We start from the raw sequence: 22,297 nt of genomic DNA, 5'->3' as shown, positions 1-22,297 counted from the left end.
ACTAAAACAATGAGTCATTTTCTTTATTGACTTACTTTAACATAGTTTGAGCCCCATACATTGCAAATATTCTATGCAGATTTTCCTTGCATTCTTGGTTATACTACTATAATTAGTGAACATAAATAACATTAGGGAATACTGCTCTTTCAAACTGCTCCCACTCCATTATTATACAAAGTAATAAAGAAAAGCATGGGCATGAATAATTGAGAGTGGACATCTATCTCTGGCCAGGATCACTCCCAGTGCTGGCTTTGGATGCCAGCTCAGTTTTAAGTTCCTCATAGACCCTAATTATTCTTATTGCTGGTGGCCTCACCCCATATCTATGCACAAATAATAAAACATAGCAATACACCATAGAAACTAGAACTTTTTCTGGAAGAAAAGTAATAATTTTGCTTTTAAAATTATTTGGCAAGAAGCCACACATTTAGTTTACGATTGGCTACTATTTGTCAGCAGTCACTGTACATATTCAGAAATTATAAGTAAGAAAATAAGACCTAAAAATTGTTTGCAAATGAAATGAAAACTTTATGAAGGCTAAATTGACAATGAAGTTGTTAGGATGTTAAATTTCAAAGATATTTAATGAAATACGTATTAATCTTGTTCCGTTTTTCAAATTTGAGGGTCAATACATTTTGTTTTTCAATTTAGAATCTCAGGGGAGCCTGGGTGGCTCAGTCGGTTGAGTCCAACTTCGGCTCAGGTCACGATCTCATGGTTTGTGAGTTCGAGCCCTGTATTGGGCTCTGTGCTGACAACTCAGAGCAATGGAGCCTGCTTCGGAATCTGTGTCTCCCTCTCTCTCTGTCTCACCCCTGCTCACGCTCTGTCTCTGTCTCTCTCAAAAATAAATAAACATTAAAATAAATAAATAAAATAAAATAAAATTTAGAATCTCAGATATTAAATAAATAAATAAATAAATAAATAAATAAATAAATAAAATTTAGAATCTCAGATATTTTGTGGACCCTTCTCACCACGTATAATCCCTTTTACATGCCACCTTGTTTTTCTGGGGGCCCATGTAGCTAATCTCTGGAAAGAAGCCTGCTTTCACATCACAGACCTTTTAGAATGTGATCAACACAGAAAGAACTTTATCTCCCAAATTACACACTCCTTTTTAAAACCAAAATAATTTTCATTAAGTCAAAAAGCTATGTTTTTTTCTCTCCCTTAATTCAACTAAACATATATTTATTATGAGCTCTTAAAAAGCATTCATTGGCTATTTCACATTCTGGATGAATAATGTATCCCCTCAAGGCACACAGAACAGCTATAGACAGACACAAACAAGTCTTATGGATAGATGTTAAACATGAAAACATTCTATGCATACTGCGGGCAGCCATTCAGATGCATGAATAATTTTGAGGTTGGTGGGTTAGGATAGAATGGCCTCTAGAGATGTAGGTTTCAAAAGGAAATCCTTGCTCTCACAGATAAAAATAAGTTCCTAAAATTACATTTCAAGAACTATTCTTGAAGAAGAAAGGGATTTTGGTGGCAACTTTTTTCCTATTTTTTCTACTTTAACCTTTTGAATACAGTAATATATATATAATATTTTCAAACATCTAGTTTCACCATTAATGTATGGGAGGGATCAAAGTCCACTGCATGTCATAACATAGTGTATCTCCAAATAGTTCACATAGAAATTTCAGAATCCACATGAGCATAATAAAATTCCCTGTTTAGGAATGCAGAGGGAAGAAAATAATTCTGAATTGGTGACAATTTAAACCATAGAATGACTTAAGGCAATTGTGTTAATTTTAAGTACTTGAAGTAATACTCATGGCTTCAAGAACAAATACAGTTTACGTGGGTTATTGCTACGTTTTATTATTTTTGAATGGAAGTAGGGCAAAGCCACCAATAATGAGAATGACAACACAGATGGGTGTATAACTGCTGGCATCAAATGGTACCTCTAGGATCTTACAGGAAGAGTTGCTTTATGAAATAGATGACTCACATAGAGTCAGGCAGTTATATAAAATGTATGCTGCTAGAGTGCTCTCAAAGGCTCTCAAAAACCATGTGCTTCCATAAGTAAGCTAAACATCCACCCACGATCTTGTTCAGATTATTAGTTCCTTGGAACGCCGTCCTCCCATCCCTACCATTTCCCCCCCAAGAGGTCAGATTTCAACCAAATATTTCAAGCAGATATTCAACCAGAACATGGATTCTGGCTCAGAAAAATTATGACTATAAACGGCATATTCAGTATTTTATTTTTCCGTCTTGCCAACAAGATTTATTAAAATTTAAACTTGAAAAGAGTAATATAACGTTTACATGTTTACTGATAACATGAGAATCTGAGAAGTGTATCATCAAGTATATCTCCTCTGTTAGCTTTCTATAAGGCCAAAGTATCTCGACCTGAAGAAATACATTCTTTTTAAAGTTACTGTTTTTCATTTAATTTTCACAGAATTGTAATTTTTTTTAACCTGAGGGGGAAAAAAATTGTTTTCTCTAGCTCCATCCATGTCATTGCAAATGCCAAGATCTCATACTGTATCACTGTTGAGTAATACCCCATTGTATAAATATACCATATCTTCCTTTTTTTTTTTTTCTCTCATATCTAGGATTTAGGTTCAGATTAGGGAACGGGTGAGAGTATGTGTTTGGTATCCTGCAATTCAGAGACCTCACCTGAGACAATTTCATATCAATCTGAGGATGTCAAGTCCTAAGAATTCTTCTAAATAAATGAGAAAACAAATCCTTTTCAAGGCTTGACATAGAACGTTCTTTATTTAAAACAGCTCCTGCCAAATTCTACTACTTAAACCATATGAGTAAAGAGGCCAGTATCATGCTAATCGGAGGCACTCCAGCAACCTATATCAATTATTACAATGTCACATCTTGTGTGTCCCTCAACTTAATCTACTTGCATTTCAGCTTCTACTATCATAACGATCTTAAAGTATGGATTTAATCAAAGTAATTTTTAATATTTTCACTTCAAATTTTGACATGTTTTGCTTACCAAATGAACAAGGATGAAAACTGTTAGCAAGGAATTGTGGTACTTGCTAAATCATGGATTTTATATTAGGCTGCTATTTGACCTAGTAATTATACTTTTAGAAATCTATTCAATTCTATAGTAATTATCAGAAAAGAAGAAAAGACAACACAGGGGCACCTGGGTGGCTCAGTTGGTTAAGCATCTGACTTCGGCCCAGGTCATGATCTCACGGTCCGTGAGTTTGAGCCCCGCATCGGGCTCTGTACTGACAGCTCAGAGCCTGGAGCTTGCTTCAGATTCTGTGTCTCCCTCTCTCTCTCTGCTTCTCCCCTGCTCATGTCTCTCTCTGTCTCTCTCTCAAAAACAAATTAAAAAAAAAAAAGAAAGAAAGAAAAGACAACACAAAAAAGATGTTCAATATAGCATTATTTATAATCATAAATTTTCAAAAAAGACTAAAAGGTCTAGAATGGGGATAAACATTTTTGAGAGGCAGAGTTGAAGTTCAAAATGCTCGTGAGACAGGGTAAAGGAAAAACAGCAGCACAGAAGAATAAGCTGAATTGTTTCAACACTCTAAAATGCTGGCCAAAAAGTAAAAAGTCAGATCTATTATAAAATTAATGCCATATTGCTAAAGTGTGGGAGTATAGAAACTTTATTTACTTCTTTATATATTTGGTATTTAAGTTAAATTCACTACCTACACATTACTTGTATAATCAAAAATTATTTAAAATGCAGGATTTATCTTTTTAAAAACTGTATCTAAATTTGTTCTACCTTATGGGGCTTCCGTGCTTCAACCATAAGAGTTGACACTGTGTATTCTCACACAATGCACAAGCTTACTTTGCAACCCCCTCTTTAGTACTGTCAGGGCAACCACTCCATTTTTAAGTTTATTTATTTATTTTTGAGAGAGAGCAGGGGAGGGGCAGAGAGAGGAAGACAGAGAGAATCCCAAGAAGGCTCTTCACTGTCAGGACACAGCCTGACATGGGGTTCGAACTCACAGAGGGCGAGATCATGACGTGAGCCGAAACCAAGAATCGGATGCTTAACCAACTGAGCCACCCAGGTGTCCCTCCATTTTTCCCTTAATATTATATACTAATAATTGCTCTTTTAAATAGTAGCATTGCAAATTTTTCTTACTTTACCACAATATTTCCTAAACATCGAGCCTTCAGTTTTTGCATGTTGTCATCCAAAATCATAACTGCAAAGTAAAATATAAACAAATATAAATTTGAATAAAAATGCATAACCTTAAAGCTTAAACCTTTCCATATTTTCAATATCCAGCCCCCAAAACTGTGCCTTTAAAGGTATCTTTTAAGTCCTATGAGACCATGAACATATATCACTATGCTAACATCTTACAAAAAATTAAGAGCATATGCTTTGATTCCTAATAAGATTATGAATTTTCCTTCAGAACCTCCATTAAATAAAGACATCGTATTTCAAGCATGCTGTTAATTTCATAATCTATGTTTATATCCACTTCAACATACCCTTCTATTCTATCAAAAACATTAAAAATATATCCAGTTTTTCAAAACTTAAAGGAAACAAATCAAGTTCTTAAATACACCAAAAAAAAAAAATATCTCAAGTAATAAAAATAAACTATTTAAAAGCCTGGAAAACCCCTTTTTTTTCCTAATTTGAGGCTGAATATCCACTTATGAGCCTTAAAGCCCCATTTAACTTTCCCAAATATTATCCCAATGCTTTCTGTGCTAAGCTGTTACAATCCTGAAATACTTTAGGAGGCCGAAGCCTGTATCCCCATTCAGCCACCGCTAGTGCAAACTGGAAATGAGGATATATCATGTTTTAAGCTCTAATTTATCCTGTATGCGGCCTCATCCATCCAGGTTATTCTACTGAGTGAAGCTATGAGAAAAGAAGGACATTGTCCCCAGGAAAAAATTAATCATCCCTTCTTTGTGTTCCCAGAGCACTTTGTTTTAAAATTCTATTTTGACAATTAGTAGTGGTGTAAATATCCCTTTCATAAGATGGTGAGATCATTAAGGGTGGAGGTCATGCCTAACTGTCCCCAAATCCCAGCACAGTGGTCAATTCACTCAATTTACCCTGAACAAGTATTACCCCTTCAATTTCTCTATATAAAAAGTGGGAGTAATTCTTTTCTCATAGTTTGTTACCAGAATTACTTGAAAAAAAAAAGTGACAAGCTTCTGGAAGGTACTCAATGAATGTGAAATTGTTACATTACATTGAATATTTTTCACATAAAAAATGGTTTTCTTTCTTTTCCCAAGTGGATACAACTTATGCTTTGAATCTCTGACTAACCACAAAACACAAAAGTCATGAGTCATAACGTCACTATTTCTTTAGTTATAAATACTTTAGTTCTAACGTTTAACCTATGCTGTCTGTAAGCCATTGGCTTACAGACAACAAGAAACTTCTATACTGAAATTTCATGAGGCATCAAAGCTCAACTCATTCTTATAGCTGGATATAAAAATGGTACTGAAATTCTGAAAGGGAAATGTATTTAACATCTCCCATAAACATTAGCCCCTAAAAATGGCTCAACACAAAGCATTTTTTCTGATAAAAGGAATAGGGATGACAGAACTGTTCAAAGTGAGGATATCACTAAAGCTGGGTTCACCTTCCATGCCTGGAAAAGTCACCGACTTCACAGAATATCTATTTCTGCTCTAAAAAAAAATCTTAAGTGTCTTTTTATAAATACATCTGCTAGACTAAACCGAATGATCTCCATTTCCTTAACTAATCATTGTCCTGAAAAGAAAATGCATGTTATTTTAACATGTTACTTTAGAGAAGCAAGGACAAATCTCTGTATTTTATAATTTACATGCAAATAGGAACTCTGTGTAGGAACCATACTCTGTCACCCAAAGATGGGTCCTCATGAATCTATGAAGCTAAATTGTGTGACCTTATGCAAATAAAATAACTCCTGTTCTTCATTTTCCTTGTCTGGAAAATGAATGTGTAAGTCTAAATTGAGTCACCTCGTCTGGCTTCTCTGAAATCTCAGCACACTACTAGGTGAGACTTAGTTCAGTGTGTTTACTGGCAAGAGCTTGCATTAATGCTTCGTTGTGACCCTATGAAGCATGTGGTATTATTATTCCCATTTAGACATAAGGAAATTGAATTTTTTGGAAAGTTAGGTGAATTGTTGCAAAAGTTATACAACTAGAAGGCAGAGCCAAAAAGGGTAATTTCTGAACTATTATAACCACTACCAACAATCTAAAAACAAATATTTAAAATATATTGTATCTCATTTTCACATACCACTGGCATGAATGAAATGATTTTTCTATTTGCAATCTTTAGGCTTTATCTTTAACCAATGAGGTTCAGAAGACTTGTCATCACTCCTAAATTAAAAGGTAGCATATATATAATGGAAAGAACTACAGCTTTTGTGAGAAAAACAAGCAAAGACATAAACAAAAAAATAAAACATGATGGTGGGCGTTCTCTATAGCACCTAACCAGCCATGTTACCTCAGCAAAGTTATTCAGTCTCTCTGAGCAACAGCTAACTCATCTTTAAAATGGTAATGATACCTCTAAATTAAATGTACTTCATCATTAAATGAAATGATGTATGCAAAGTACTCCATACCTAGCAAATATTCCATACATATTAATTTCACAGCCATATTCTTAATGTGCCTTATAAATATTATTTTCTTGGTTATGACAGTCATGTAGGACATGTCCTTGAAAGTTAACAATCTTATTTTTTATCAAATTGACTAATAACAATATTAACGCATTTATTTTCAGTACAAAGTATTCATTCAATCAAATGCTTTTAAGTACCTACTATGCATTTCGGTTCGCATTAGACAGAACAAATACCAAATGTATTAACCTTACATATTTCAAATGATCAGAATCATTTCTCACCATTGTATCCTGGAACACTTTTTCCTGCTTGTCCTGGAGGAGGGGTTTTAGAATTACCTAATCCGATGCATGAGGCTGTAATTGGGGATCCAGTCTCTGGAGAAATAAATATTATTTATCATTTAATATTTCAACTTGAAATCATGATGTTTCCTCAGCGTATGCATTTCTCTCTGCCCCCCACCCCACCGTTTCTCAACAAATTTAACTGCATGAGGAATAAATAGTGCAAGTGTATTATTTAAAAATGAAAAAAAATATATTAGCAATCTATACCAGATCAACATTTTTAAAACTTAAGGATACGAACTGAGAATAACATATACTGTAATGCTTCTTCTAAAGAAAAGAAAGGCCTCTCGAATGTCCTTGGTTATGAATCAAAAGGCATGAAAAATGGAGAATTACGTGACTGAGAATTAAAAAAAATTTTTAACATTTATTCATTTTTGAGAGACAGAGAGAGACAGAGTGTGAGTCAGGGAGGGGCAGAGAGAGAGGGAGACACAGAATCTGAAGCAGACTCCAAGCTCTGAGCTGTCAGCACAGAGCCCAACAGCACAGGGCTTGAACTCACGAACCGCAAGATCATGACCTGAGCTGAAGTCAGACACGTAACTGACTGAGCCACCCAGGCTCCCCATGACTGAGAATTTTACAACACACGTTAAACACTAAAAGATCCCTAGTAAAGATGCCTTCACTTAATTCACCTAGTTATTTTACTATGGTAATAACAGCTACTTGTGAAATATTTTCTGTTATTTATGGATTAATCTCTAAAATTAGTAATCCAAAATTTTGGGGGAATATATGAACAATATCAACGCGAATTTTTTAAGAACTACCCCTGCTTACAGACATTGCATCTGAACTTGAACTTAACAATGCTTTGTCAAACTGCTCTCAGCCTGCTGTTCCAAAAGTATGGCAGCCAGGTGTATAAGAAGGAAGGAAGAAAGGAACAGAGGGAGGAAGGACATTACTGTATGCTGATGATTTCATCAAGAGCAGACACTTAGCCACCGTTAACCTGCATCAATTAACAAAAATGATAGATTAGTTTTCTCTATCTCAAGTTGCTAACCGAATAACAGCAGCTATTATATGATATCCATAAGTTCTGAAAATAATTATTTTTATGGACAAATGCATTTGTTATTATTGGTAAACACAAGTTTGGGGTTAAGAGCATCTTTTAAATATGAGGCATGTGTGTTGGAGGAGCTGGATAAGAGTACTGACAGTGAAAAGTTCTGGAACTACTGGCTTAATATTATACACAGAAACATACACGTACATATCCCCAAAGGATTAATTGTCAAACCAATTGGGTCCAGGGGAATCCAAAATATTAAAAAACATCTATCTTCCTAAGGACTCAGAATGTATTCTTTCCACTATGGTTTCTATCATAATTTTTCATACATTTATATCACTTTAGCATGGTGGGAGGAATTTATTACTGTTCTTTACTTTCCAGAGTAGCTCAGTTTATTATTCACATTTTATGGATGGTGGCTCGGCTGGCATCAATAACAGAAGATGGACCCTCGAACATTAAAACACAGTTCCTAAGTCACAGTCCAGTGCTTAAGATGCTAAGCCATATGGTCACTGCTGAGGAGAAGCAGCAAGTAACCAGAGCAGACGTTTCTGATGTTTAACAAAAAATTCTCAAGTACTTTCATACTATGAAAAAAAAAAAAAACAAAACCGGGCAGGCATTTTATGCAATGGCATTCCATCAGTCATGCAATACCCCTGTCCTTTCTTCCTATGGTGCACGCGAAGCAGGGAAGGAAGCCCCCTTTTTGGAAAGGTTAGCAACATTTTCCCCTCTGCCTTTTTAAAAATGTCTCAGTACTGACCTCAGCTGTCCTCCAAAACTGACAGAGACAAGAACAGCGTGATGACAAGAAGCAACCCTGTCGAGTGAGGCGCTTAAAGGAAGGTATACAGACAGAGCGAGGTGACAACAGGGGCAGAAGCTACTAGGACGCATGAGGAAGGGAGAGGTCCCCTTTATGGCGCCTCTGTTCCCTCTCCCACCCCAAGGCGGGGGAGGGGGAAAGCAGCTGCTAAAGTACGTCTTCTATGTTAAAAGTGTGTCTCATCAAGTTTAGTTTATCACTAGAGGCACTCCAATCATTTCAAGTTCAAACTCTCTACATTTCTAAACGCCATAAAGCCTCTTAGCAACTTGTCAAGAGATGGCCTCAGAACCTACAAATGAACCTTCCAATGACTTCAGGACCTGCTGTCTCAGAGAAGCAAACAGAAACCACAACAACAAAGCTCTAACTGCACTCTGCTTCATCTCGTCTCCATGCGGACTCTCATGAAAGATCCCGGCCCTCTGCCCTTCTTATACCACCGGGAGAGAGGGGATGGGGGCTAGAGGAAGCGAGAATAAAACCTAGTCTTAAAGAAAGACACAAGAACGAGTTAGTGAAGCACGGTCAGTATGTCCTGCCTAAGTAAGTTGACACTATGCGTACTTCCTGAGATTCTTAAGCATCTTTGTATAGTGACTACATATTTATAATCTTGTCAACCTTCCGCTGTTTTGTTATAACCAATGACTGTTAAGTTAAATGAACAGGCTGTTGTTCTATGAGATTACTTTGACTCACTTTTAAGGGCAATGAAAAGGATTATCCATTCAGGTACTTAAAGTAGATACTGTAGGTTTATACTTGAAACATTAGTAATTTGAGTGCCTTGTTGATTTTATTTTGATATTCATTTGGGGGTTTGGGAAAAGAACTGTTGGTAGTGACATGTAAAAGATACATTCAGATGAAATGACAGTTTCCAGGATTCTCCACACAGGGAGCCATAGTTAGGACCAAAGTGGAATAAGAAAGGCCATAATGGTCGCTATAGAAACTTTGGTTGTCTCTCTGTATACCTCTGAACGTCCTGAGACCCAAAGAATGTACTGATCCACCTGCATGGCAAGCACACTCGTGTGCTCACACGTTCATGCACACAGACTGTGTCGCCACCCTGGCTCTCAGGCTTGTCCAGGTGCAAAGTAGGCTTCTGGTTGGGGAAAGCCCTCAGGCACACTGCCGCCCTGACCCAAACTTCTAAGGACTCCCAAAGCCCCATTGCGAAGATGTTCTTAAAACATCTGCTTCACACTGCCCAGGCTATAATTAACTGGCTAGCAGTTATCTAAGAAGACAGGAAATCCGGACGTCACACTGAGACCGAGAAATGGCTGCATTTAAACCAACCAGAACATTCTTTTGAGGAAAAGAATTGGATGCTTCATTTGGAGAAATCTTCCCAAAGATACCTAATCTTATAAAGAGACACCCAGGAAGAAGGTGGCAGGGAGCTGAAGGCTGTGAAGAAGACGTTAGATTGGTACATTTATATTCATACTGCATTAACAGCTAATGCAGACACTTCACTTTTTTTTTTTTTTTTAATTTTTTAGTATCTTTACTGCCTCTCCACCTTATTGCATTGGTGCCTCTCCACCTTATTGCATTGCTATTACTTAGAGGATTTTTCCCTAAAACCTCTAACTCTAAAGAAAAATAATGAGAACATACATTTTTTTTCAAATATGAATTATGCTGTGTTATGCTAAATGTTTTTTGTTTATGTTATTGCATTTAATCCAACTACGCAGGGAGATAGAAAAAAAAGGGATATTCTTTTTACAAATGAAAAATACTAAGGACTGACCTAGAAAATTGAAACCATTTTTCCTGGTTGCATAGTTCTTACAGAAAAGGATCAGAATGAAATAGAAAAGCATACCACTTGTGAGGTTCTTAAGTAGAATATGAAGGGCTGAAATCACCTGGACTGTGTCTCAGAGGAAGAAAAATCCTTGCAACAGACAGTGAGCCCAGTCTCTCAGATTTGTAAATGGAAGTAATGGTGGGACATAGCACTTATCAGCAAATATTTATTGAGCAGCTACTATGTGCTAGGTGCTGTCATCAGAACTGGGGCTAGAACAATGAACAAAAGTGACCACAATTCCTACTGTTGTGGAGCTCACATTCTAGACGGAAAGACAAACAATAAAAACACACATAAAACATATGACATGTTAAGGAGTCATAAGCACTAAGAAAATTTTTGAAAGCATAGACGGGGTGTGTGATGTGATGGGGAAGAATTGCGATTTTAGATTGGGTGGCCAGAAAAGACTTCTCTGAGAAGGTAACATTTAAGTGAAGGCTTGAAACGAGTGAGGACCTGTGTCACATGACATCTAAGGACAAAGAATCCAGGAGGAAGGAAACACAAGGGCAAAGGTCCTGAGGTAAGCTTATTTGTAGAGTGTTTGAGGAATGGTTAGTCAGCTAGTGTTACTGAAGCAGCATAAAGGAGGAAAGTGTTAACAGGGAATAAGCTCAGATAGGTAGTGAGGAGACAGATCATTTAAAAGTTCTTTGAAGTCCTCGTAAGACCTCAAGCTTTAGTTCTGAGTGATGTTGCATGCTAATGAGGGCTTTTGAACAAAAAGTAATGAATCACAACAATGCAAATAAAATTTATGTAAATATCTGCACAACATTCAGTTCTATGGCCAAGTTTATTTTATTTGGGGTTTTGAGAGAGCTGTATGTGAGAAAATGCATGGACAGACAGACGTTGCATTAGAATTGTTGGTTCAGACACAGAGATTTCTGTGTCTTCCCGAACACTCAGGAACCAATTCACATGAAAATGCCCTAGACTAGTTGAAAGGCGAGGGTCCAGTCAGGTGATGCAGGGAAGACAACTGCCCACATCAACCAAAAATAATCACTTTTGTTATATAAGTGTTAGTGTGTATATAGATCAGCACAACATTTCTGAAAGGCACTTTGGCAACTATAAAAACCCTTAAAAATGCACATACTCTTTAACCCAGTGGTTCCACGTTAAGGAATATATACAAGGAAATGTTTGTAGATGTTCACAAATATTAAGCATCAAGGATATTTATCACAGTATTGTTTATATTGATGTTTAGAAGACTGTCCACAAATAGAGATCAGACCATATTAAGAATCAATGCAAAGCTACTCAAACATCATAGAATAATGTCTGATAGGAAATAATTTTTACAAAGTATTATTTAGAAAATCTATAAAAGAGAATGCATAATATGATTCTTTTATGTAATATGCACTGAGCAAAATTATATATCTTGGCAAGATACACATTAAAATATTGACAAGTTATTTCTGAATGGTGAGCGAAGGGGAAATTATGTTGATCAATTCAGAAGGCTATATCTACAACTTTGAAATGTACTCACTATGGAGAGTAGATTGGCTGCAATTTGTTGGAGCCTCATCTTATTGAAAGGTGGGACCTATGTCCTCTCGATTTGAGTCTCAGCTACTTTTTGATGGCTCTAATAGAAAAGAGTAGAAGTGACTCTTTGTTTCCAGGCACAGGCCTTAAGAATTTTAGATCATTATCTCTGGAACCTCTGAGCTGCCATGTAAAATGGCCCATTATTCTGAATCCTGCAGGCTAAAAATGCCACTTGCAGGCATTCCCGTCAAAAGTCTTGACTGACTCCAACCTTGTGGCCATTCCCAGGCATGAGAGTGAAGCCATCTTGGACCCACCAGACCAGCCTATTCACCACCAAATACTGTCTGAGTTGTCTCAATCAAGAGTACATGGAGTGTGGGGCCCCTGGTTGGCTCAGTCAGTTAAGCATCCATCCTTGGTTTCAGCTCAGGTCAAGTTATGATCTCATTGTCTGTAGGTTTGAGCCCTGCACTGGGCTCTGTGCAGGCAGTGCGGAGCCTGCGTAAGATTCTCTTCCCTTCCCCCAGTCGTGTGCAGTTGCCCTCTCTCGCTCACAAAATAAGTAAATAAACTTTATTTAAAAAAAAAAAAAAGAGTACAGAGTACATGCAGTGTAAAACCTCTAGTTGATCGCTGCCCATACTCCTCATCCATAAAACCATAATATATGGTTGTTATTTTAAGCTACTAGGTTTTGGAGTAGCTTGGTTTTGTTTGTTTGTTTGTTAATACAGCAATAGACACTTGGGACACTGGCCACTAAAAGTATTATAAAATCTTCCAAAAAAGAATCAGTGCAATTCTCAAAAAAGAATTGTGCACATAATTATATGAAAACACTCTCTTCAAATCAGGTTCTTCCTGAGTGCTTGAGAATCATTTGAATCAGCAGAACCAAACACAGTCTAGTCCCTGACATTTTATGTTCAGGAATTGTTTGCTGACTAGTAAATACATATTTCTTCCATGGGTTTAGGCTCCGGTTCCCATTATTAAGGTCAGGGTTCTTAAAAAAATAAATAGCAGATCACAGAATAATGCAATCCCAAAATGAAATGGGGAGCGGGAGAAATAGAGGACTCAGAAGAGAAAAAGCTGTATGTTATCATTATAATTCTGTTCCAACATTTTCTTATCCCAAGAATGATATTAAAAGGTCAGGCCTCCAATACATATTTATGGAATTCTCTCTGAAAGGCATTTCTTTTAATGGGAAGGCAGTGTTAAGGGTGGAAAGACATGCCAAACAGAAATAGCAGCATGTTCAAAGGTTGAGAAGTTAGACCATCAAGGGACTGACTGCAAGACCTTCAGCAGAGCAAAGCTCAGGGGTGTAGGGTGGACAAGGGAAACAACAAGAGACAAAGTCAGAGAGATGAGCAGAGGCAGATCAAAAAGTGCCTTTTGTGCCAGGGTAAGAAATTTAGATATCATTCCAGGAAAAATGGGAGGCAGAGCGGGTTTTAGCAGAAGTGATTTGCTCAGAATTGCATTTTACAAAAATCTCTTCAGTTGCAAACTGGAGCACTAAACTGGGGATCCTAATCCAGAGCAGAAGTCATTTAGATGTTGGTGGTTTGATGAGGGGTGAGCAGCTGTGGAAGATGAGATCAAATCTGAGTTACACTCAGAATCAGAGGGTCTTGGTGATTGTTTGAGTGTGGAGAAAGCGCAAGAGGGAGAGGTCCAGACAACCCCAGGGTTTTGGCTCATAAATGAAAGGCAATGCAGAAAGAAGAGTAGATGTGAGTGAGGGTTAAGAGGAAGAACACAGTGGCAGGTTCACAAAGCCCATCTCTGTCAATAAGAGCTCCCGCTGCATCTGAAAATCTGCCATTTTGTGCACACTGTGGTTCTAGAAGCACTACATTTAAGCAATATGGATTTAGAAGTTGGTGGCCCATGCAGAGAGCTGAAGTCCTGGAAATCAATCAATTCAGCAGCCTGGTACCGCTGAGTCATATTAATCACAGCATCATCATGGGCATAAAAGCAATTTGTAAAGAAACCATTCTCTCCAATTCTGAATCTATGCAGTGTGCTATAAATAACTTGAATGGTGGCAGCAGAGGGGAAGCAGAACAGTGAGATGTATACCGGTGAAAGAAAATCAATTGAATCTTTGTGTTCACGAGATGGTACGATTACAGTTTAAAATACTTAATTCAAAGCAGCCTAACTTTTTGTACTGGAAGCAGACCATTAATTTGAGTTGTGGTCTTATCCTTCTCCCTTACCAGCCCCTTACTGCCTCTAACTGTGGAGAAACTCATAAATTACCTACAGTTAAGTTAGATAAGAAACGCTGAATTAATGAAGGCATACGATAAGACCTAGGAAGGGAGGACTGTGGACAAAACAGAGCAATGAGAGTTCCCGTTTTAATCTTAACCAGCAAGTTGACTCCGGGAAATTAAACTCTCTATGATTACTTTTTCTCGTGTACAAACTGAACTCTTACGTTCCAAGTTCTCTTGAGTCTGGATTATCTACAGGCCAGGAGGCGAAAGATGGCCTTTATATTCATGAAAGGTGATTCAAAGAAAGGGAAGGAAAAAGGAAAATATTTATTGAGAGTTCCTGTAGGTCAGAAACTCTGCTGCATTGTTTGTACATATTTCACTTCACTTCAAGCTTCCTACAAGCCCGTGAGATAAAGTGCCCGCAGAAGATCAAGGCCTTGCCTATAGCTGCAGAGTGAGTGTTGCACCAGGATTGAAAAGCAGTCCTGTTAGGAGTCAGCATCACTTTTCACTACCTACACTGCTTTTCCAAGGAGAACAGTCACCTGTGGTTTCTAAAATTAGAACTGACAGTACAAGAGGAACTGGGAACTATTTTGGGGGGGGGGGGGGGTCAATGGGTCCACGATGTAGGGGTTTATAAGCAACAGGGGGAAAATCAAATTTCCAGACAGTAAGGTTTGTCAAGGAAGGGTTTAGGAACTCTTTTTTCTTGTAGAGATCAACAAAACCATAACATATTTTTGCCTTTCAAGAGTGGATTAAATGTGATTCTTGCCCAAGGTAGGAGGATTAGAGTGGATGACATTTCAAAAGCCAAACCAACTTTATATCATTCGTTGATTTTACAGTGTTTAGTCTCTTGTGAAAACATTACCACTAATACAATAATGAGTACAAACAAATATTCTAAAAAGCAATTATACATATCCAAACTACTTCACGTAATCATATTTGGAAAAAAAAAAAAGAAACGATGTTCTTTCTACATGATCATAATATAAAGATGACAACGTCTGATTCAAAGGGTGGTATTTGACTTGGAAGATTCATTTTCAGATGGATTAACAATTTGTAAACAGTTACTCACTTTCAGAAAGAAAAGCCTTGTGAAGGCTGCCTTACATTTGACAAGAGATTATTCCTTCCACAAATCAAATTCATGTGGCTTACCTTACCTCTAAGCCCCTGCTTCTCAAATTATCAGTAAAAATTACCTACCTTAAACTAATGAAGATTGCTCTAAATGAAAAAAAAAAATCCTGTTGCCAGGCAACAAAGATGGCATCAGGACTTTTTTCTCTCTCACCAGATGGATAGTGTCAGCATCGCTAGCTGAACATTGCTGAGAAGCCACTGAATCCATAAAACTGTTTTTTCCCCAATCACAACTTCTCATGCTAAACTATGTAAAAATTCTTCCCCATGGATGAAAAAAAGAGATGAATTTATTTTTGACTGTGACATTGAAAAAAAAAGTGCAGCAGACAGTAGTAATCCATTCACATAACTAAAGACTCTGCATTCTACTATTTGAAAGTAGCATACGGTATATCCTGGACAGCCCCATTCATGGGGCAAAGGCATTGTCAGTCCAGTGCAGTTCAATCCAGTGAACTGGGTTCCACAGTGTGTATTTCAAGAGTTTAGTGCAATCCTGTGTCTTTGAAAACACAGGCCTGTACTTTAATGAAGCCATAGCACCTGAATTTGATGGACTCAGACATTAAGCAAAACCCAAAAGCAAGGAATAACAAAGAGTCCAAAAGTGAACCTAGGAAGGCGGCATTTGGTTGTACAGAGGTATCTCACTCTGAGATCTGCAGCCATGGGAAGTTTTGCTAGTAGCTCTTGGCACCCAAACTATAGAAAGTATGTTTCAAGTAAAGATAGAATCTTCAAGGTAAGTCACCAAGAAGATGCTTTCCTCACTGTCATCTCAGCCATGTAGGGCCTCTTATGCCTGAGTCCTAGAAAAGCATTTTGCAATAAAATATACAGGATTTTACGTGAGGCACAAGTTAAGTACATTTAAGTTAGAAGAAAGTCATAAATTTTTCACACAGTTGTACATTTATTTTTAAAAAGGCAGAAATAGGGGAGCCTGGGTGGTTCAGTAGGTTGAGCATCAGACTTTGGCTCAGATCATGATCTCGCAGTTCAATGAGCTCCAGCCCTGCAATGGACTCTGTGCTGTCAGCACGGAGCCAGCTTCAGATACTCTGTCCCCCTCTCTCTGCTCCTCCCCTGCTTACACTCTTACTTTCAAACAGTAAATAAAACATTTTAAAAAGGCAGAAATAACAAGAGTCATAAAGCTTCCAACGTTGAATTCCAAAGATGAAGAAAAGTCCCTACTGTAGAGTAAATTTAGGGCTCCAGACTGACGGATTGGAATCTCTCAGCAAAAAGTGTACCAACTTACTTATAAAAGCAGAATGTCTGAGAAAGCAGGGGTAATAAGGGAGAGGATGACCCAAAACAGCAAGTGGCTTCCACTTTGATACCCTACCTATCAAATCCTCAAATGTTGGCTGTTTCACAATTAGTCTACCTAGAAGGAATGAGACAGTACTACATTTGAAATGTACCATTTTCCACAGAGGTCTCTGCTTAGGAGAATTGTTACTAAACTGTAATTACTTATTCCATTTTGTACTTTTGATTTTTGTAAAGAAAATGTATTGCTGTCTTTAAAAAAATACTTGGGCTGGGGCACCTGGGTGGCTCAGTCGGTTGAGCGTCCGACTTCGGCTCAGGTCATGATCTCACGGTTTGAGGGTTCGAGCCCCGCATCAGGCTCTGTGCTGACCACTTACCCAGCCTGGAGCCTACTTTGGATTCTGTGTCTCCTCTCTCTGCCCCTCCCCCACTCACGCTTTGTCTCACTCTGTTTCTCAAAAAAATAATTATAAAAAAATTTTTTTAAAATACCTGGGCTAAAGGATCTTGTCGAGATAAACCTAAGACTAGGGACTGAATTGGGTCAGCCTAACTAATTTTTGTGGTTAAAACTGTGGTTGAGTTGTCTGTTCTTAGGAAGTATATCCTACTACACTGCGCGAAAAAAAAGGATTATTGTGTCATGTGGCCTTGACATATCTTAACAAGGTAGTATTGGGAGGGTGTGCTTTTAAGATCAATGATTTTGATTTAAGAACTGGCATGATCGAAGTTTGCTGAAGGCTTTGAATCCACTTTAACAAAATTCAAAATTATCAGATTCCTTCTCAAAGGAGGAAGATTTAGTCTATGTATAGAACATAGTGACTTCAGAACTGGCAACTGCAATTGAAACTGCAGCAGTTCAATCAAACAGAGAGAGAAACACTGTGATTACTCTGAGACATAAGAACTCAGCAAAGATGGCTCAAGGCAGATAAAGTAAGATCAATAACTTAATTGTCCCCAATGTCTCAATCTGTTAGGTGGCTACTGTTTTCTCATTGAAATCCCTCCTTAGGGTTTCTCAAATACTATGAAGAATCTTATTCCCTCATTAAAGTGACAGAAGCAAAACAAGTAAACAAACAACAAAATCACCCAGTGCCGCTCAAGTTGGTAGCTATTACATCATCACTACTTCATCACTACTTGGGTACTTGAAATACTTTCAATGTAAGCTCTGTATCTTCTGATGGGAATCACACAGACAATATTCTGACAGCAGATAGAAAGAATCACGGATTCCTTTCATCTCAACCCTTTACCTACCAAGGTGTTCTTTATTAAAGCCTTTGTGGAACTTGGGTATTCTAACCTCACAGTCGTTGTCTTTAATTAACTGACTGGTAGCATGTGAAAAAATAGGGTTTCTACTTAACTAACATTAAAAAGTGGGATGCCAAGCTGTTTTATTACAATCACTTCTAAACCAGTATCATGTCTTACAGTAAATGGAAAGGAAAAGAAAGGAAGGGAAAGGAAGGGAAAGGAAAGGAAAGGAAAGGAAAGGAAAGGAAAGGAGAGCAAAGGAGAGCAAAGGAGAGCAAAGGAGAGCAAAGGAGAGCAAAGGAAAAGGAAGGAAGAAAACCTCTAAAAAGAATAAGGTCTACTGTGTTTTGGGTTCTAGTAGTTAGTCTCTGAAATTTAAGGAATGTTTTTTTTTTTTTTTTTTTATTTTTGCCCATTCACTCATAAGGAAAATGATCCCTTTATAGTTATCTTCAGACAGGGGCACCTGGGTGTCTCAGTAGGTTGAGCATCCGACTTTGGCTCAGGTCATGATCTCACAGTCCGTGAGTTCGAGCCCCTGCGTCGGGCTCTGTGCTGACAGCTCAGAGTCTGGAGCCTGCTTCAGTTTCTGTGTCTCCCCCTCACTCTGCCCCTGCCCTGCTCATGCTCTCTCTCTCTCTCTCTCTCTCTCTCTCAAAAATAAATAAACATACAAAAAAGATATTTATAGTTATCTTTAGTCAGAAACACAACAACAACAACTTCCTGCAAAGGACACCATGCACTGCACAGTGCTTTCCAAAATTGTGCTTTGTATCTGATTTTTGGAAAAGCTAAAAATGATTAATAACAGTAGGGTGTTTTATCTGGTGATGTATACCTGAGGATAATGAAGTTTTGGCTGTTTATTTATTTTTGCCCATGAATTACCATATCTTAATGGGACGATTATCTATTCTCTTAATCTCTCCTTTTTGTTTTGTTAAATTTTTAAATGTTATTTATTTATTTATTTATTTATTTAGAAAGAAAGAAAGAAAAAAAGAAAGAAAGAAAGAAAGAAAGAAAGAAAGAAAGAAAGAAAGAACGAACAAATGAGCGGGAGGGGCAGAGAGAGACAGAGAGGGAGAGAGAGAGAATCCCAAGCATGGGGCTCAATCTCACAACCATGAGATCATGACCTGGGCCGAAATCAAGAGTTGGACACTTAACTGACTGAGCCACCCAGGTGCCCTTAATTTCCCCTGTTTAAACTATAATTGTAGCACCTCTGTTTCTCTTTCTCTATGTATAACAGAAAATGAAAGATTCAGTCAATTATGCAGATATTTTCAATCATTTTAGGGATAAGTTATGGTGAAGATAAAAAATCTGAATGAATGACAACAATTTGTCTTTTATTCAGATTTATGAATCAAAGATATACAACTCTCCTATCTAAATTTAGCAAGACAAATTTTCTTTATGAAAGCATTAAGTGTTTACATTAGCACAATCCAAAACAAGGGCTTAATATTTCAGTCATGTTGAATAATGATGTTTTTATTTAAATGCTCCTGCAAGGAGTTGATTGGTTCTCAAATTTTCCACAGATTAGTTCTCAGTTTAGAACCTTATATATTATTTAAATCAAATATTAAAGAGTGTTGATATCAAGGGGCCAAAAGAGAATGACAGTCCCCAGAAATCTGTTGTTGCTAATACAAATTTCACTAACGTAACAAAAACAACATGGTAATGAAATGGATTGACTGCAGAATGCCTTCTTATAACTCAAGTCACAGAAATTAATCAATTTTTATTCATACATTTTAGTTACTTACCATATCCCTAATTAATTCTAAATCATACATCACAGTTTCTAAGCAGCCATTTGTACACATATATTAATGTAATCAGAGAGCAAATTCATAAATTATACATTGTATGGAAGGCTCATAAAAGTGTACAATTATATAAAAAAATCAATTTCTAAGTCAATAACAAGAAAAAAGATCTTGTAGAAAATCTGAAATTTGAAATGAAAAGTATTTCTTTGGCCAAAGCTTAACATGCCTTCAAATGCTATCAGGTTTTCACATGGCCACTCTTGTGGACATGACCCCATCCATTTAATATGTAAATAGTAGGAAATTCATGACTGTGCCAAACACATTGAATTTTCCTTTCTCTTTCCTAAGAGTTAATAATAACCCACAAAGTACTTGCCTTTTTCTCCCTGGTGAGTTAACATTAATTTGATATCACTTTAAGAAAGGTCTGTGGGGAATGCCTGGGTGGCTTAGTTGATTGAGCATCTCGACTCTTGATTTCGGCTCAGGTCATGTGGGGACTGAGCCCCACATCAGGCTCTGCTGCTGAGCATGGAGCCTGCTTAAGAATCTCTCTCTCTCTCTCTCTCTCTCTCTCTCTCTCTCTCTCTCTCTCCCTCCCTCTGCCCCTCTCCCCCACTCATACTCCTTCTCTCTCTCTCTCTCTCTCAAAAAAAGCTGCAAATATTAAACCTGAGTATCACTTTGCAGTTACTTGCCACATCATACAACTTTGAAAGTAATGAATTGATTCCTTCTATGCAACTGAATAAAAATCCGAAGGAAATTTTGTTAGTAGCTGACATCTGCATCACCTAGGATGAATTTCTCTTATAAGGTACAAAACTCCCTACCTGACTGGCTACCTATCCACCTCTCCACATGTATGTATTTCTGTACTTTAATTGGACACATCAAATTCTGTAAAATCAGATGGGAGGGGATAGAATCAGTCATTATTAGAAATCCACTATGGTTTCCACAGTACTGAGCAGCCCTTCAAACCTGATTAAAATGATGGCACACTGACATAATGTTGCTATTAATTTTCTCTAAACAAGATATTAAAGAAAAAATTGCAAATTCACATGAAACTCAGTGCCCACCAGGGAACTCCTATGGGTGTTTTTCAGGTGTCAGTAAGCTTTTCGTAAGCCTGGATGCACTAAGTACATACATCTGCACAAGCTATTATATATAAAGATATTAACAAGAAAAAAAGAATCATAATTTTATTTATTAATATGCTGATTTCCTTCAGTAGGCTTTGGCATAGTCACCTATAGTGGGGGAAAAACAATATTTTTCTGCAAGCACTTGCATGAGGTCACTGTGTTGGAAACAACCCCTCATATTGACCAGGAAAAGGAAAGGAAAATCATCTTAAAGTTGATAAGATATTTTCCTCTTCCTACCTAGGAGAGTAACAGTTAGAATTTTCCTGGTGAATAAGGGGATGCATCAATCCTATAAATACTCTTCCTTGCAGAAACAATAAGTCTTCACTTGTTTTTGTATATTTCTACATATGGCACTGCTCTTTCTCTGAATTCAGTCTTATCATTTTTTATTTCCTAAATAGTTACAAATCTGAATTTAGGTAAGAAGTTTTTCCCTTAGCAAATAAAACTAGAGAGAATAGAAACTCTTTCTGATTTTCACTGTATTTAAGGAAAATGTATTCCACTCTGATCATTCATTTTATATTTTGTATTACCAAAGATATGGAAAACATTTTTCCAAGGAGCAATATCCAAGAAGATAATATAAAAAGTATCATTTATCAGAATCAAAGAGTTCTAAAATATCAAACAATGAACTTCAGTTTTAGTCACTCACTTGATTTTCTAGACTCTTATTATTTTTAAAATCAGGCTTAATCTTTGCAAAGAAAATATATTTAAAAATTGTTTTCATTCAAATTTGATACTCTGCCCCAGTTACTCAGAAGATAAAAATTCTGAAAACATTAATCTAAAAGGGTTGATGTAATTTGTTAAACTAAGTAGAACTGAACTAAAATATTTACATACAGGGGTGCCTGGGTGACTCAGTCGGTTAAGTGTCTGACTTGATTTCAGCTGAGGTCATGATCTCATGGTTCGTGGGTCAAGCCCCGAGTTGACAATGCAGAACATGCTTGGGATTCTCCATCTCCCTCTCTCTCTACCCCTCCCTCACTCACACTCTCTCTTTCTCAAAAATAAATAAACTTTTAAAAATTGCTTTAAAATATGTACATAAAAAGGCCACAAGGTTCTCATAGCTCAGTTACTTTTTGTGAGTCAAATGCAAAACCCAACAAAACCTCTATACTCAGTGAAGGG

At 37.2% G+C, this 22,297-nt stretch overlaps 1 protein-coding gene across 1 annotated transcript in view; it reads right to left on the bottom strand.

The window, feature by feature from the left end:
* The window catches only part of ACSS3 (acyl-CoA synthetase short chain family member 3), a 163,348-nt gene that overhangs the window by 27,487 nt on the left and 113,564 nt on the right, over positions 1-22,297 (bottom strand). The window contains exons 10-11 of the mRNA XM_049626009.1: positions 6,959-7,054; positions 4,175-4,238 (exon numbers count right to left, since the gene is read on the bottom strand). Of these exons, the coding sequence (XP_049481966.1) occupies positions 4,175-4,238; positions 6,959-7,054 (160 nt within the window). The remainder of the gene's footprint in view (positions 1-4,174; positions 4,239-6,958; positions 7,055-22,297) is intronic.

This window comes from Panthera uncia, chromosome B4 (genome assembly GCF_023721935.1).
Source record: "Panthera uncia isolate 11264 chromosome B4, Puncia_PCG_1.0, whole genome shotgun sequence".
Classification (NCBI taxonomy): Eukaryota; Metazoa; Chordata; class Mammalia; order Carnivora; family Felidae; genus Panthera; species Panthera uncia.
This window is presented reverse-complemented; position numbering and strand designations above follow the sequence as displayed.